Source organism: Saimiri boliviensis, chromosome 4 (genome assembly GCF_048565385.1).
Source record: "Saimiri boliviensis isolate mSaiBol1 chromosome 4, mSaiBol1.pri, whole genome shotgun sequence".
Classification (NCBI taxonomy): Eukaryota; Metazoa; Chordata; class Mammalia; order Primates; family Cebidae; genus Saimiri; species Saimiri boliviensis.
In genome coordinates, this window is record NC_133452.1 from 94,686,698 (window position 1) to 94,703,083 (window position 16,386).

General features: G+C 33.8%; 1 protein-coding gene across 1 annotated transcript; it reads right to left on the reverse strand.

Annotated features, from left to right (window-relative positions):
* Positions 1–2,519: 2,519 nt before the first annotated feature.
* On the reverse strand, positions 2,520–9,614 carry DEFB112 (defensin beta 112). The gene is given in 2 exon segments (XM_039465147.1): positions 2,520–2,746; positions 9,557–9,614. Coding segments are annotated over 2 exon segments (285 nt in total).
* Positions 9,615–16,386: the final 6,772 nt, after the last annotated feature.

The following is a 16,386-nucleotide window of genomic DNA, read 5'->3' on the forward strand; positions in this document are numbered from 1 at the left end:
TTTCTCTTTGCTTTTCTGCTTTTCTTTCTTTCTTTTTTTTTTTTCTTTCACTTTCTATAGAGTAAAAGCCTCAAAACTACAAAGGATGTTAGAGAAAAATTAGGAAAATTTGAATATGGGCTGTTTTAGATAATATCTCTTCAATTATTTATGTCTATATCTTCTATACATAAATTTTGTAGTTTGAGATACCATTTTTGTGGGAATTATTTTTAAAAATCTAACGATGATATAAAATGTATCATGTTTTACAATTTTGTTTTCAGTTTGATTCTAGTACCTAGAAATGTAACTTCCTTTTTGTATTGATTTTATTTTGTGACTTTGCTGAATTGATATATTTATTCTACCTGTATTAGTTTCTAGGTTTTTAAACATTTTAAATATCTAATCATGTTACATGTGAATAATGACAGTTTTATTTCCTCCTTTCCAGTGCTTATATTATTTGTCCTATTCTTAACTTATAGTATTGGTGCAGTCCTCTAGTATAAGGTACAGAAGTATGGATAAATTAACAACACTCTTGGTTTACTTCTGAACTTGGGTGAAAGTGTTCAATAATCCACTGTAAAATATGAAGTTTAATGTGGATTTTGGTATAGTTAAACATTATCAATCTAAAATGATTCCTCTGTTCTCACTTTACTGATTTTTTAAATCATGAGTTAATGTTTTATAACTCTTTGAAGTCAATAGGAAAAAATCATATAACCACTAAGAAAAAAAAAATGTGCCCAAGACTCAAACATAAATTCACAAAAGAGCATGTCTAATGGCCAGTAAGTATCAACACTAATTATGGAGAAGCTATCAACATTGTTAATGGAGATGAAAAAGGAAATTAAAACCAAGATAATATTCATTTAAACATACAGCAGAAGGGCTAAAATTTGAAAAAATGTGAACCAGCTGGAACTCTGGTACACTGCTTATGGGAACTTAAATTGGCATAATCATCTTATACTGTCAATATATCTTAGAGATAAGAATACAAATAGTTTATGTTGAAACTTCTCTACTCCTAGGTATATAACCACTAATAATGAATGCACATGTTGATAAAATTATAGCAGCTTTACTCATAATTTTCATCTATTCTACCACAGATACATTAAATTATTTTACAGTATGCTGTGAGACCCCTGAAGTGGGGTTCAGAGTTTGGATCATAAATCAAAATCACAAGATGCAAATACGGTTATTTAGCTCCAAATTGACACTGGTTAGAGAGCATAGTATTATACATATCAGAAACATCATGTCTACTTTGGAAACCTCAATGTATTTTCCTATATGCCCAGAAACTGTATACAGAATATGCTTTGGTTATATTAACCAAAGCTGACATGTTTACATGTCACAGAAGCTTAAAAAACCTACTGGGTACAAGTTGACTCAACTTAAATACCTGGTACCACATAAATTTAAGTGACTAGCTCCCTTTTCTTTATGTGGCCTTAGTCCAAGGTTATAAGTCACATAATAAATAAGCTGCCAGCCAAGGACACAGCTTAAAGAACATTCTTTAAGTAATATTTAGCACATACCAGGTCCTGCAAAGTCATCGCCTATTTTTAGAGTTTATATTTCAAAATGTTTGAATAAGGGGAAATTCTTTAATCTAGATGAGGTAATAATCTGACACTTTCCCTCAAAGCCACATTTTAGACTTTGTTAACACATCGTTGCCACATAATCCCTGGCTATGACAGAAATTTCTATAATAGAAGTTATATGTGTGTGCATACATACACACAAATATAATTCTATTACATTATTTTAAAAAGCCTAAAATTTACCAAGACACCAATAATTAGCATGATAAAATAATCTGATAACACATGGAAACATATTAAAAACACTAAGCAAAGTAAAACAAAGCAAAGAAGTTAATCATAATTCCACCTTATTATTGTTGCCATGAACTACAAGGATTTACCATACTTCTTTTTCCTCCTCAATATAGCCTCCCTCGATTCTATTTTTTGGGATCATTTTGGGGAAAAAAAGTAGTTTTTATTTTCATAATTATTTCAAAATAGAGAGAAAAAGTATAATCAGGAAGTATAATCAATATGGGAAAGTTATGTGGGTTTCATAGTCCTTCAAATTTCTTGCAACAATTTTTACTAGTTCAGGGATCACATCTCTTATCAACTCTGTCCTCACTCCAGAGACTTCTCAAAGAATTTTTGATAATACTTCACTAACGACTCATAATATGCTTTTCATACTAAATAAGGAATTACCCCCAGAATATCACTAAACTTGGTAGTCCCATCACGGACTTTCTTTTCCAGACTGCTTCTATTTCTGAGTTCAAATCTCTGCTCTGTATTCTGAGTCTTTCTTCCAAGCAGGCACAATGTTTATAAACATTTCAGGCTGAAATATATTTTATTTAACTATTTATTTAATATTGGTGTGCATGCACAGAAATTAGAGGTTATAAATGAAGTGATGAAATAATGAGAAAACTTCGTTAAATTGGATCATCTTCTTGTAGACGGATCTCTTCAATGACTTGAGTCTTTCAGGTACCATTCTTCAGTTCCTACTGAGTCCTTTGGGATTCAATTATTTGGGTCCGTAGGGTCACATTCTTTTATGCAGCAGAGAGTTGTAGGTCTTTTGCAGAATGCCATCCTAAATTCACTATTATGACATTGATTTCTACATCGACCACCAAACATTATACATGCATTCCACCAATTAAAAGTTGTATGGTGCCCTTTACTTCTGCCTGAAAGAAGCCATGAAGAGCTGGGATTAATAATCTAGGGAGGAACTGCCGAGATTTAAAAGAATACATGGAAGTAATCACAGACAACAAAGGAGAAATTTAAAAATGAATATTTGCCTTAATTATTTTTGTTCATATCAGAGGAGATCAAGGAAATCAATAAGTATACAGTTCCTAAACTAGAGGTTCCATTCCTACTCATTTTGAATAATTTTGTCATGACTCAATAAGGAATTTCTGGAGGGCTTGCAATTTATTAACACCTTCCTCTGTCTGTCTTGCTCATTGTCTAGAACCATTTGATATGAGTGAGATGATCTCCATCCTCTCATTTATTATTCATTTTTAGTACTGTTCTGTGGTAAATGTTCTCTTCCTTTCTAAGATTCCATTGTTCTTTTTAACCTGACTTGAGCAGTTCTAAAATATTGAAAGATGCAATTTTATTTTCCTTAGATATCTCATCTCCTCTTGGATCTGAACCCTAGAGTCAAGCACAAGAGATGTCTGCTAAAAAATATATAGACACTTTGAAGTAATTAGAATAAGGAAATAGTAAATAACCACAAGCTGTGGACATAGTGAACATTTCGGCAAGGTTCTTAATTTTCTAGTGCTAGCTTGCCTTTTTTCTCTTTCATCCTAAAGTTTCCAATGCTATAGAAACTTTTAAAAACATTTTGAATTTCACTTTACACCATAATTCCTTCGACTCTGTAACTTCCACAATCATAAGGAATGACATATATATCTAGATATAAGGTCTTTCTATCACTAACAGAAGTTCTGATGGGTAGTTGCAGGTATTCATCTATTCCCTGTATCTCCACAGAATAAAACTACAAGGAAATGGCACAGATCACTGGAAAGCCAGGTTTTAAAACCACATAATAATTTTTTTATTAATTAAAAATTTTATAAAAGAGACTGTCTTAGGAAGTACATATCTACCATTACTAGACTAATATAAGCATGCATTGCTGGACATATTTCAGAAGGTGGATGAAAATGAGTAAGTTCTTACCACTGATGTCTGTAAGTATGCTTTCATCTCAAAAACCTTTTTATTCTATAATTAACCAATTTCATGACCATCTTTTTAAATAAAATACATATATATCATTTTATATATAGTAGTAATGTTACCCACAAAGTTTGCAGCAAGCATTTAAAATAATTGAGGATTTTGAAACTACACTATCAAAGGACATTCCTTTTACCATACTCTGGATTTGCAGTGTTGTGAACTCAGTAACCTAGGAGCCAGTACTTTGAGCAGTTATCTTTGCTCATAATTGTATATTACTGGTAAATATTAATAGTAATATGAATAATGGTAATAATAATAATAATTTAAGCCCAATATTTAACCTGCAATAGGAAAGTTATATTTCATAATCAAATAACCTCAGCATAGTTCTGTTCACAAAGCAACATTTCACAAGGGTATTTCCTTCTGAAAGAAGGGACACAGGCTGGGCGCGGTGGCTCAAACCTGTAATCCCAGCACTTTGGGAGGCCGAGGCGGGTGGATCACGAGGTCGAGAGATCGTGACCATCCTGGTCAAAATGGTGAAACCCCGTCTCTACTAAAGGTGCAAAAAATTAGCTGGGCATGGTGGCGTGTTCCTGTAATCTCAGCTACTTAGGAGGCTGAGGTAGGAGAATTGCCTGAGCCCAGGAGGCGGAGGTTGCGGTGAGCCGAGATCGCGCCATTGCACTCCAGCCTGGGTAACGAGAGCGAAACTCCGTCTCAAAAAAAAAAAAAAAAAAAAAAAGAAGGGACACAAATATAAATGCAGAGCTTGATATATTATTGTAAATGAAATAGCATGATATTACTACCTGCATCAAGAAATAAGATAATACCAGAAGCTCCACACACTCTCATCACATCATAACCCCCTCCCTCTGGCTAAGAGTAATTACTGTCCTGAATTAAGCACTGACTTCCTTACTTTGCCTTATGTTAATATGTGTATCCCTCAAGTATGCATTTTTTACTTCTGTTTTTGAACATATATACACATAAAATATATATAAATCTAGATATACACACAAATGTATATATACATACATACACACAAATACATGTGTACATATGTGTATATAATCATGTGTCATCTAAGGATATGGATATGTTTTGAGAAATGTGCCATTAGGTGATTCTGTCCTTGTGCAAACACCATGAACTGTACTTACGCAAACCTAGTTGGCACAGCCTATTACATACCTAGGCTATAAGGTATAGACTATTGCTCCAGTACTACAAACGTGTACATGTTACTCAACTGAATACTCTAGGCAACTGTCACATAATGGTAAGTATTTATGTATCTAAACATAGTAAAGGAACAGTAAAAGTATGGTATTTTAAGTATGGGACCACTGTCCTATATGCAGTCTGACATTGACTGAAACACTGTTTTGCAGCATATGACTGTTTATACTGGTGGTCCCCAAGTTAAAATGGTTTTACTCAATTTTTCATCTTCAGAATGATGTAAAAAACATATACATTCAGTGGAGACCATACTGCAAGTGCCCATACAACAATGTTGTTTTTTGCTTTTAGTACATTATCAAATACACTCCATGAGATATTCGATAATATATTATAAAATACACTTTGTGTTAGATGATTTTGCCCAATTGTAGGCTAATGCAAGTATTCTGAGCATGTTTAAACTAAGGTAGGCTAAGCTATATTGTTCTGCCAGTTAGGGGGTATCAAATGTACTTTCAATTCATAATATTTTCAACTCAAAATGTCTTTATCAAGACATAATTCCATCATAAATTGAGGCGCTGTGTTTGTATATTGTTCTGCCAGTTAGGGGGTATCAAATGTACTTTCAATTCATAATATTTTCAACTCAAAATGTCTTTATCAAGACATAATTCCATCATAAATTGAGGCGCTGTGTTTGTGTGTGTGTATCCCAGAGAGAGAGAACCACACAGTTCGTTTGCTTCTGGATTTCTTAATTTATATTGATGTACTTCAACTATGTGGTTGGATGTAGTTTGGCAGTACTGATTTTCATTAATACATAGCATTCACTTTGTTTTTCTAATACACTTTAGATAATCATATAGTTACTTGCTACAGGGAGAATATGGCTGCTTTTAACATTCTTGTACTATTTCTTGCAGCATATTTAATAATCTGTTGGGTAGATTTCAAGTTTTGAATATTCTGTTGAATATAAGGTGGGAGTTTATCATGGATTGAGTTAGTATTTTCTTGATTACAAGTGAGGATGAGCACTTTAAAGAAGTTGTATATCCACTCTTTTAAGTTGCATAAATCTTTTTTTTCCCATATTTCTACTGAATTATCTAGCCTTTTAAATTTATTTATTAGAATTTTAAATATATTCTAGATTTAAGCCCTTTGCTAGTTACATATGTAGCAATTTTTTTATTCTACTCTCTGACTCTACTAAGCTGGTATACAAGAACTGAAGGAAATTTTACCCTTGAAGTGACTGGTCAAGTGGTGCAATGGCCAAGAGGGAAGAACCTTTAAATGCTGTGGATCCTAAAACATAGGTTTGGAATGAAGATGAGTCTGGGGTTACAGGAGCTAGCCAGGTACTGAGTGAACCTGGAGCCTGTATTCACAGTGGCCAGCCTCGGGGCTGAGTCCTCAGGTCCTTACCTGATGACTATGGCTATGGAGCTCACCTGATCTTAGACAAGCCTGAAGCGCAGGGTTTTGCTTGGTGGGGGTCGGGGGGAGATCCAGAGCCCAGGAACATGGGGGCCAGCATAGCTCTAGAGAAACTCTGGAAACTGAGTGATTATTGAGCCTAGAGCCCGAGTCTGTGGTGGTTGAACTAGCACTGGGGGTACTGGGCAGGCCTAGAGGTGCAGTGAGCCCAGACTCTGAGTCTGCTGGGCTGGCTTAGAGCCAGAGGCTGTCAGATCCAGCCTGGTGCCAGAGCAGACTTAGAAGCTCAGTGTTCAGGTACTGGTCTGAAGTCTGAGGCCATGGGGGCCTGCCCAGTGCTGGGTTCTACTTGGAGAGGCCACCAAGTGTTGGGCAAAGTTCCATGGTCATTTCCCTCTCTTTACTTCACAGGGATGGTGTCTCTCTCCAGGCTGTGCTATCTAGGTTTAGGGGAGAGGTAGCATAATATGTGTTTTCTGATTTCTGTACTCTACCAAGGTGTTGTAATTTCTCACATGGTTTCTGTAGCTCTTGTGAAGGCATTTTCATGCACGAATAATTGTTCAAATTGATGATTCTGTAAAGGAAGGAACACTGAAAAGCCCCATTCCAACATCATCCCGACATTTGGTGAAACTTAGTCAAATATATATATATATTTAAATGGAGTCTCCCTCTATTGCCCAGGCTGGAGTACAGTGGCACAATCTCAGCTCACTGCAACCTCCGCATCCTGGACTCAAACAATTCTCCTATATCAGCCTCCGAGTAGCTGCGACTACAGGCATGCATCACCGCACCTGGCTAGTTTTTTGTTTGTTTGTTTGTTTGCTTGTTTGTTTGTTTGCTTGTTTTGTTTTGTTTGTATTTTTAGTAGAGATGAGGTTTCACCGTATTGGCCAGGCTAGTCTCAAACTCCTGACCTCTTGATCTGCTCGCCTCGGCCTCTCAAAGTGCTAGGATTACAGGCATAAACCACCAGGCCTGGCCCAAAAATATTTTTTTTAAAACTAAGTTTCCAGTCCCTTGTTAAGACTTTTGTTGCTCAATTGCCTTTTCGAATTATCTTAATTAAATCATACTTTAAAAGAAACAGAACACCTTCATCACTCTTTTCATATAATGATAACTTTTTATATTTAAAAATCTCAGGGTTTTTAACAGTGGTGATTGATAAAAGTAGTTTTGCTGTGGCCAGGTACAGTGGCTCACAACTGTAATCCCAGCACTTCGGGAGGCCAAGTTGGGTGGATCACCTGAGGTCAGCTTGGCCAACATGGTGAAATCCCGTCTGTACTAAAAATACCAAAAATTAGCCAGGCACAGTGGTGGGCACCTGTAATCCCAGCTACTCTGGAGGCTGAGGCAGGAGAATCATTTGAACCCAAGAGGTGGAGGTTGCAATGAGCCGAGATAGCACCATTGCACCCCAGCCTGGGCAATAAGAGTGAAGCTCTATCTCAATAGTAATAATAATAATAATAATAACAATAATAGTTTGCCAGCTTCAGGTAGAAGTGAATCTGAGGCAACAGTGTAACTCCTAAGCACAATTGCATTAACAGCATTTAAAAAAGTAATAATGTTGCTGAAAACAATGGTTAGAGAATCTTTCTTCATGTAAATAATAAGGACATTTGTCTAGTCAGCATTTCATCAAAAGAAATCAGCCTCTACAACTTTAAAATAAGATTTCTTTCTTGTTTTAAGCATGAAAATTTAGTCTTTATAAAGCTATGAGGTGAAATACAAGAACATATAAGTAAACAGGGACTGGGGTAGGGTATATACTCAGAATATTTACTTCATTTCAGTCAATAAGTATTGATTAAAATGTGCAAGACGCAATTCTACTTATTTTATTTTACCTGTGCTGCTTTTCTCTGTCCCATGTTGTGCCTTTTCAAATATTGTGGAAGACGTATTTGTCTCTGAGTACATTTTTTCAAGCTTCCGTCTACATACGGTTGTCAATAATTTCATAGGAGTGCTAACAGGTTGGTAGGAGCTCACTGTAGAGTAAAAAAATATATATTTTAAGAGTAAAAGAAAATATATTTTCAGAAGTAAGGACACAAATGTATTTGACTCTATTTAATGGCCCTATATATTATAACAAGTTTTACAAAAGGATAAACATGCCATACACATGTTTAAATATCCAGCTAAATGAATAAATGACTTGGATACTAATAAGTCTACCTTGCATGGCTATTGTTAGAAAAAATGAATTAATACAGGCAAAAGGCAGAACAAATGCTAGCTGTTAACATCAGTATTAAGGAGAAAATCTATCAGCATTTATTGAAATCTATATAATTCTTCATACCTCAGAAAAGTTCTAAATATGGAGGGAATTTTAATAAGCATGCTCTAATTAATTTTTATAACAAAGAAAAAGTATTCTCTGATTTAAATTAACTTCCCTTCTTGGTTTACATTACTAATTGAAGTTCATCTACTTGTCCCCTTTTGGTGAGAAATTGTCAGCTAACAGGCTATTTATGCTTGAATATTAGGGCAGAGTAGCAGTAAAAGAATGAGTTGATACCGGTTTATTTTAAGATTCTTCCTCTGATCTCAATACTGACAGATAGCTTGGTAATCAGAGAAAGAAGTAAGATAAAGAGAAAGGAGAATTTAACTGGAAGTGAGTAGATAACACAGCCATGTCTCAATCGTTAACATAATACAATTTGAAACTTTTAGCAAGGCATTTTATCTGATTAACCTCTGCTATAAATAATATTAATGTGGGGCTCAATGATTTCCAAGCATAATTCATAACTTTCCCAGTTGTTTCTAATCGATTAACAGATCAAACTCCGTTAAATTTGAGTGTGGAATAAATAAACATTACATGGATTGATTAAATCAATGCAGCATTATTTTCTTCTAACAATTTATATATGAATGTATATTCTCATGTAATTAAGGTGAATTACAGCCTTTTCTAGGATGTTGTGCTTGAAAATTATTCAAATATTTTTATCTGAGAACTTTGAATAAATGTAATGTGACATAGTTATGGTATTAATAAAATAATTTTATAATGTCAATTCTACTTTAAATATCCCAGATACCCTACTTTAAGGCTGGCCCCTTGACCCCTCTAGCAATGATATTCATATTACCTGGTGGAGTGAGGACACCAAAGAAAAGAAAAATACAGAAAAAGAGAAGGATCTTCATTGCAAATGATTTCTTGGTATAAAACAGTGTACAGATCATCTGTCTGACTCAGCTGTTGTTGAAACAAGGGGAAAAAAAACCTTACATTTATAGAATTCTTCTGCATAGTTTTGACTACTGAAGCTTATTAAGAGCAAGAACATTTCTATGCTTGGTGAATAGTGCCAGATTCAAAGAGATAGTGGCTAGAAAATCTGCATTGTCACAAAAAAATCACATCTGCTGATTTCTCTTGCAGTCAGTTTCTTTAGGAAACTTTAACAGTTACAAGAATATGGGTATAAACTGCTATGTGACCAAGATCAGAAATAGTCCTGCAGCAATTCACTTGATACTCCAGAAGTACTAGTTTTATATAATTCCATTTACTATTTTAATGCCCCAATATTAACAATGAGTCTCAATGTAACAAGAAATCCAAACCATAGAACTTTAGACTGAAATTGTCATATAGAATATTTAATTTTACACATAAAAGTGTTGAGATCCAGATTTGTCAGGTAATTTTATAATCTATACCTTCTTTATTTAAAATATGTATGAACATAAATCATGACAATATTCTGATGTTTATGGATATTATCCTATCGAGCTTATCTATACCACGAAGAAAGGTCTGTCCCCTCAAGTAGGATTTATGAATGTCATTGCACAAACATTCAATGTTATGAACCCAGAATGCATTTCTCTGCTTCTTGTTATTTTCTACATACTTAGAAGTTATTTCTGAGCTAATTTGTAAGGTTTCCAAAATCTGCTATAACAGATACATGATCAAGAGTTGATATTGTTCCCCAGATCCCATAAGGAGTAATGATCCACTGAATCCCTCTTACTACACTCAAAGAAAGCACTAAGAATCTGGGTATAAAGAAGCTCCAGTGAATATAAGTCATCTTTATTTTACATTTATAAGAATGTTATTTACAAAGGTGTTGCAACTGAAACATGTACAAATAATCAGAAACTTGGCAAGGCTTCCTGAACAAAGTAATAAAGAGATATGATCAATAATTTTTTCCTTCTACAACCAAATTCTTCACTGATAAAACATGAACTAAAAGTGAGGGACTTGACTAGGTGCAGTGGCTCATGCCTGTAGTCTCAGCGCTTTGGGGGCCTGAGACAGGCAGAGCACTTGAGCCCCAGAATTCAAGACTTGTCTGGGCAACATGGTGAAACCCCATCTCTACAAAAAATACAAAAATTAGCCAGGAGTGGTGACATGTAGTCTCAGCTACATCAGGAGGCTGAGGTGGGAAGATCACTTGAGCCCTGGAAGGCTGAGGCTGCAGTGAGCCATGATCTTGCCACTGCATTCTAGCCTGGGCAACAGAGTGAGACCCTGTCTCAAAAAAAAAAAAAAAGGGCAAGAATTTATACTAAAAGCTAAGAACTTATGGGGGTCCTCTTAATAGAGGATTTAACTATAATCTGACATAGTATAAGATTATTTAAACACATCCCTATGTCAGATTAAGTAAACAGATATTAACTGAACACCTACCACGTTCCTGTTACTGCTCAAGTTGCTGTGATACAACTGTGAAGAGGACAAGGCATTTGATTGTTCTGGATGAGACAAAATAGTAATTGGAAACTGAAAGCAAAACCCAAATTTATTTATGCATTATTATGCCTTCTCTGTTACCAGAACTTCTGTGAATAAACACAAAAAAAGAAGAGCAGAGAAGAGAAATGTCTTGTTGATTTTTAATTTTAGCTCTTTCCAAAGACATGACAGGGGTGCAATGTTGCTGCCTTACAGCAAGGACTAAAGTCATTTAGAAATTTTATTTTGAATATTTAATTTGTTAAATCCAAAGGGTGAACAATCAAACAGCAACATGAAAACATTACAGGTGATTCACTCAGGGCACTTTGTGACCCATGGAGAACACTGAAACTGCACCTTTTATTGAACAGGTAAGTATCAATCCTGTATTATAAATGTCAAATATATTAAATACATTCTACAGAATCTACACCACAAAACAGAACAAGACTATGCCTTTCAACATTTTGTACTTGGACATGAGAATACATACACTTTAAATTGCTTTCTTTTGAATAAATTAAGAATTTTAAATAACAAATAATGAGATTATGCAGGAATACTTGGATTCACTGATCTCATGGCCACCTCCTAGTCACTGTAGATGTTTAGAAAACAGATAAATAAAATATTTTCACCACCTTAAGAAACTCAGATTATTTCTGTAAAGACATACAAATAAATATATGACAAGTGAATAAAATAAATGCTGTGAATGTTGTATGACAATAGTTCTCATGTGTTTTCTGAGTATAGTATTTTTTTACTGAAGGACAGATAAATCTAAATATGTTTGAAGCTTGCATATTGTAAGGATTCTGGGCCAGAAATTTTGTGGCTCTAATAAGAAACCTTGTCCTGAGGAAATTAAAGTGAACACTAGTATGCAGAAGAAAATATTTTATTCTTTATTTTCTCTTTACTCTCTATTTCTACATTTAGTTAATACAATTTGTGAGTGACTGGTTTCTTCAATATTTAGGTTTATCAAAAACCCCATCACCCTGGATAATGACGATGCACAGAATGTACTTGCCCGCAAGTCAAGCAATGAGCAGAGTAACGCCCACTTGAACACTGAGGATGCCTCTGCATAAACAAAATGTCCCCAATTAAGATGTTCTTCGTTCCTAATAGATTGTTATTTTTCACTGCCTAAGAAAACAACTTTCATTTTTTCCAAATACTTTAGAGGAAAATATATAAAGATGTTGAGTGTACTTATGCTTACGCTCATATTCAAATATCATCTTCATTAACTACACAGCCATTTTGTTTCCTTGTCATTTATCAACTAAATATTGGTAAGAACACAACTCTGCTTGAAATGATATAGCTAGGTGATCATCAAATAACCTTTTTTAAACCGAATTTTAGTGGTCGCTGTGAAGAACGTCAGCTCCATAGAATATGAATTCATGAGTCACCAAATCCTCTTTGCTCTCTGTTTCACTCATTCGTTGAAACAAGGACTGGAGTGAAATTTAGCAAACCTATATGTTAATTAAGCCTTAACAAGCAGATAGTAGTGATGTCCCTGCCATCTGTACAGCTTAATTTTTACCTACATATTAAATGTAAATTGGTTGCTGTGTAGGCTCATAATTTAGAGTTTGATCAAATCTGTTACCCAGTTTTCCAATATTATATTATAATAATGAATATAATAGCACCTTTATCACTGCAAAGCCATTCACTTTTATAGACTATTCTTAAAAATAACATTTAATTTTGTGTTTTTTTGAGACATATAATTTAATATTTTCATGAGAAAAAAGAATGAAACAAAAACTATACTTTTGGAAGAGAGTATTTACATTCAATAACTATAAAACAGAGAAAAAAGAAAGGAACTTTTACTGTAAATAATTTATTTATCAGATGTAAAAAGCCCATTGATGATTTTTTTGGTTCAGGTGTTGCTTAAGAAAACAAAAGAACCCCTTCATTTATATAATTTCCTTAATAGTTTTGATTACTGAGACTTACCCATAAAATAATATATATTGGGTTGAATAATGCAACATTCAAAGAACTGATGGTCAGAAAAGAAAAAAATGCATTGTCACACAAAATATGTTGTTTATTTTTTATAAACTCAATTAAACCATCTTGAGGACAAGCATTACAGTTACAAGGGATGTATTTGATTCTTAAAACCTCAGTTTTAAAATTAAGCTGTAACAATTTGATCCTTGAGATTTTTAAAAAATAAGACTGTCAATGCTGAATCTTGATGTGCAGAGATACCTGAGTCATAACAAATTAATTTGAAGTATTGTAAACAATACTAAATTTTATAGATGAAGACATTGAAACCCAAAGAGGTTAGGTTGTATGTTATATATTATTTATAATTTATTAAAAATAGACTCACCAGTAGTTTTAACTCTGCCTAGCCAACTTTAGACTATTTTGATAAAATTTCCTAAAGTGGGACTTACCACAATTCAGAAATTTTTCACTTTTTTAAACCAGACTTCATGACTTTGACTTTTTTCCTAGATTACTATTATTTCTAATCTAGTGTGTAAAATTTGTATAATCTATTGTATAAAGATTTATCTTTATTCCCAGATACTGGTGGTGAAAACAGAAATTAATTAGTCCTTTTTCACGACACTTCAAGAGTGCCTGGAAAGTGCAGAAAAGTAAGATCTTAACTTTCTAAGCTAGTGAGTTAAGCTAGGGCATCATTAAATTTGAAGTTGTAATTTTTATCTCTGCAATAACCAGGCTTTTCTTTCCACAATCTTTAATTTATATTTTAACACATCAATGGTAACTATTGTTAAAATTATCACAATTTCTATCATTTCTTGAAAGTTTATTATGAGTTAGAGACTATGCTTTAGAAATGTTATTTTATCTACTATCCACGATAACTTTATAAGACAGATATTGTTTTCTCCATCTTACAGAAGGTAAATCACTGCCCAAGATCACACAACAAGTCAAAAAAACTAGAATTCTTACCCTGGTATAAGTAATCTTAAATATATAATCATAGAAACTAGAGTTTCCTCAAGTCTTAATATTTCTTTTCTCTCTTCTCATCTCTAAGATATGTAATTGGAAATTTTTGGCAATTTTAAAACTTCGTAACTTAGGGATTTTGTTGTAATAAAATTGATGATAAAAATCAAGCTGCAGGAGAAGAGGTTGTAGGTCTCTAAATCCCCTTATCCCTGTAGTGGTCTGAAAACAATTTAGTAATAATTCTAGCTCCTATAGAAAACTCATTTTGAGAACTACTATACTAGCATCTTTTGGGGGGCCTATTCATACCCCTCCTATGAGTTCTCTCTACATTTTCCATTTAAAACTTATTTTTATCAAAGAAATTTTTACGTCTAGTGAAGAATTTTTATAAATAGCACTGGGTTGCTGAGGAGAAATTAGAGATTATGAGTCATTTCTATTCTAGTAACTTACTAGACAGGTAAGAGGCTATAAAGACACCTTATTTGAGGTCAATACTGAGGTCACCTAAGAGGCAAAAAAGCATATCTTATTTGCCTTTGACCTAGCAGACAGAAAGTTCATGTTTTCTTGCATAGAGACTCTTGATCAAACTGGCTTTAGCATTTCTTCTCATACTGACTGAACTTTATTTACGTTTCTTTTTCACTCTGGGCCCCCTACTTCCCTTTTCTTAGATCATTTTCTTTCAAAATAGGTAATTACAAATTTTCTCTCTACCTCTTTGAGATGCAAACTTCTCCAAGGCACTTGTCAGTTTTGCAACTCAAGAACGTCTTTCTCAAGGACAATCTCCAGGAATAGATGATAGCCAGGGTTTGCTGGCCTTTTAAGTCCAATGGCATTAAAAAAAAGTGGAAAAATAAATATGACCTAGATTTTGTGATTTAAATGGAGAAGATATTATTTTCAAGGAAACAGACAATAAAGAATAAGATGTATGTATAAGGTGGTAGCAAGAACAAATTTCAAATGAAATGAAGATACTTATCACTTCATGTAACTTCACAAAATCTGCAAATGCAGGAAAAAGAACTTTCTTTAGGAAGAGGCTGGGATAGTTATGATGTCACTTGGAAAAAAGAAAAAGATACTACAAATGGTAAGATAATTCAAAGAAATGGAAACCAAATGAGAATTAAGTTCAAGGTGAAGGGAACCTTGCCTGTAACTGATGCAGCAGAAAGAGGTTTAAGCAACATTGAATTAATAATGTTTTCTTGTGATCCCCAAACTGGAAACTGCTCACACAGAGTATAAGGTGAAATTTGTAAGGTTGAGGACCCAAGAACATCCTGTAAGATCAAGAACAGATGATGAAATTAATTAAACGTGGAAGTTCTTGCTGAACAGAATATAACAGTTCAACCCAACAACATGTTCTATTTCTCATTGAAATAGAACAATTTATTCTGTTTCAGAAAAAAATTGTTCATTAAAATGCTGCACTCCCTTTGATCCAAATCTATGCTTCACTGATATTCTAAGTAGCGGTAGTCATTAGATTAGTGATAAAATTTTATTACATAATGGGAATAATAAAAGCTTTTTCTTTCTATGAGACCAAAAGGGAAAAAAAAGTCAACTCAATTGGTTCACAAAGGAACAGAGGAAAATAGAAAAGGTGAAAATTGAAAAGGTCTTGAAACATTTTCCTTCTTATAGATTCCACTATTTATGTAAGGAGTGAAAGGAATTTGGTTCTAGAGTAAAGTAAGGAACAGTGTTGAAGCTTAGGAAAATAGAAAATGTGAAAATTGACTTGAAAAGGTCATGAAACATTTTTCTATTTACAGATTCCACTATTTATGTAAAGAGTGAAAGAAAATTGGTTCTAGAGTAAGGTAAGGAACAGTGTTAAGCTTTGTGTATAGGTAATATTAATCTGTGACTACTTTTTGCTCTCCTCAGTCACTACTGCAACTCCTCTCAGCTCAAAGTCACCAACACACATGGGAGTAAAATTGTTCACCAGTATGAAGCCTCAGAATGTTAGGGTAGAAGCAGAAGAACCATGACAAAGATCAATGTTTTTCTCTTTCATTTAAACTATACCACTAGGGCTCAGGAAGCAGTTTCTTCTTCATCCTTGTAAACAGATATGCAACAAAGTCATTTCTCTTTTTACCAAATATAGACTGTTCTCAGAAGTTTAATGAAAAACCTTGATGACAATTATATTTTTCTTAGCTTATACTACAATAAATGTTCACAAATCTACTCAATAATTGTGGT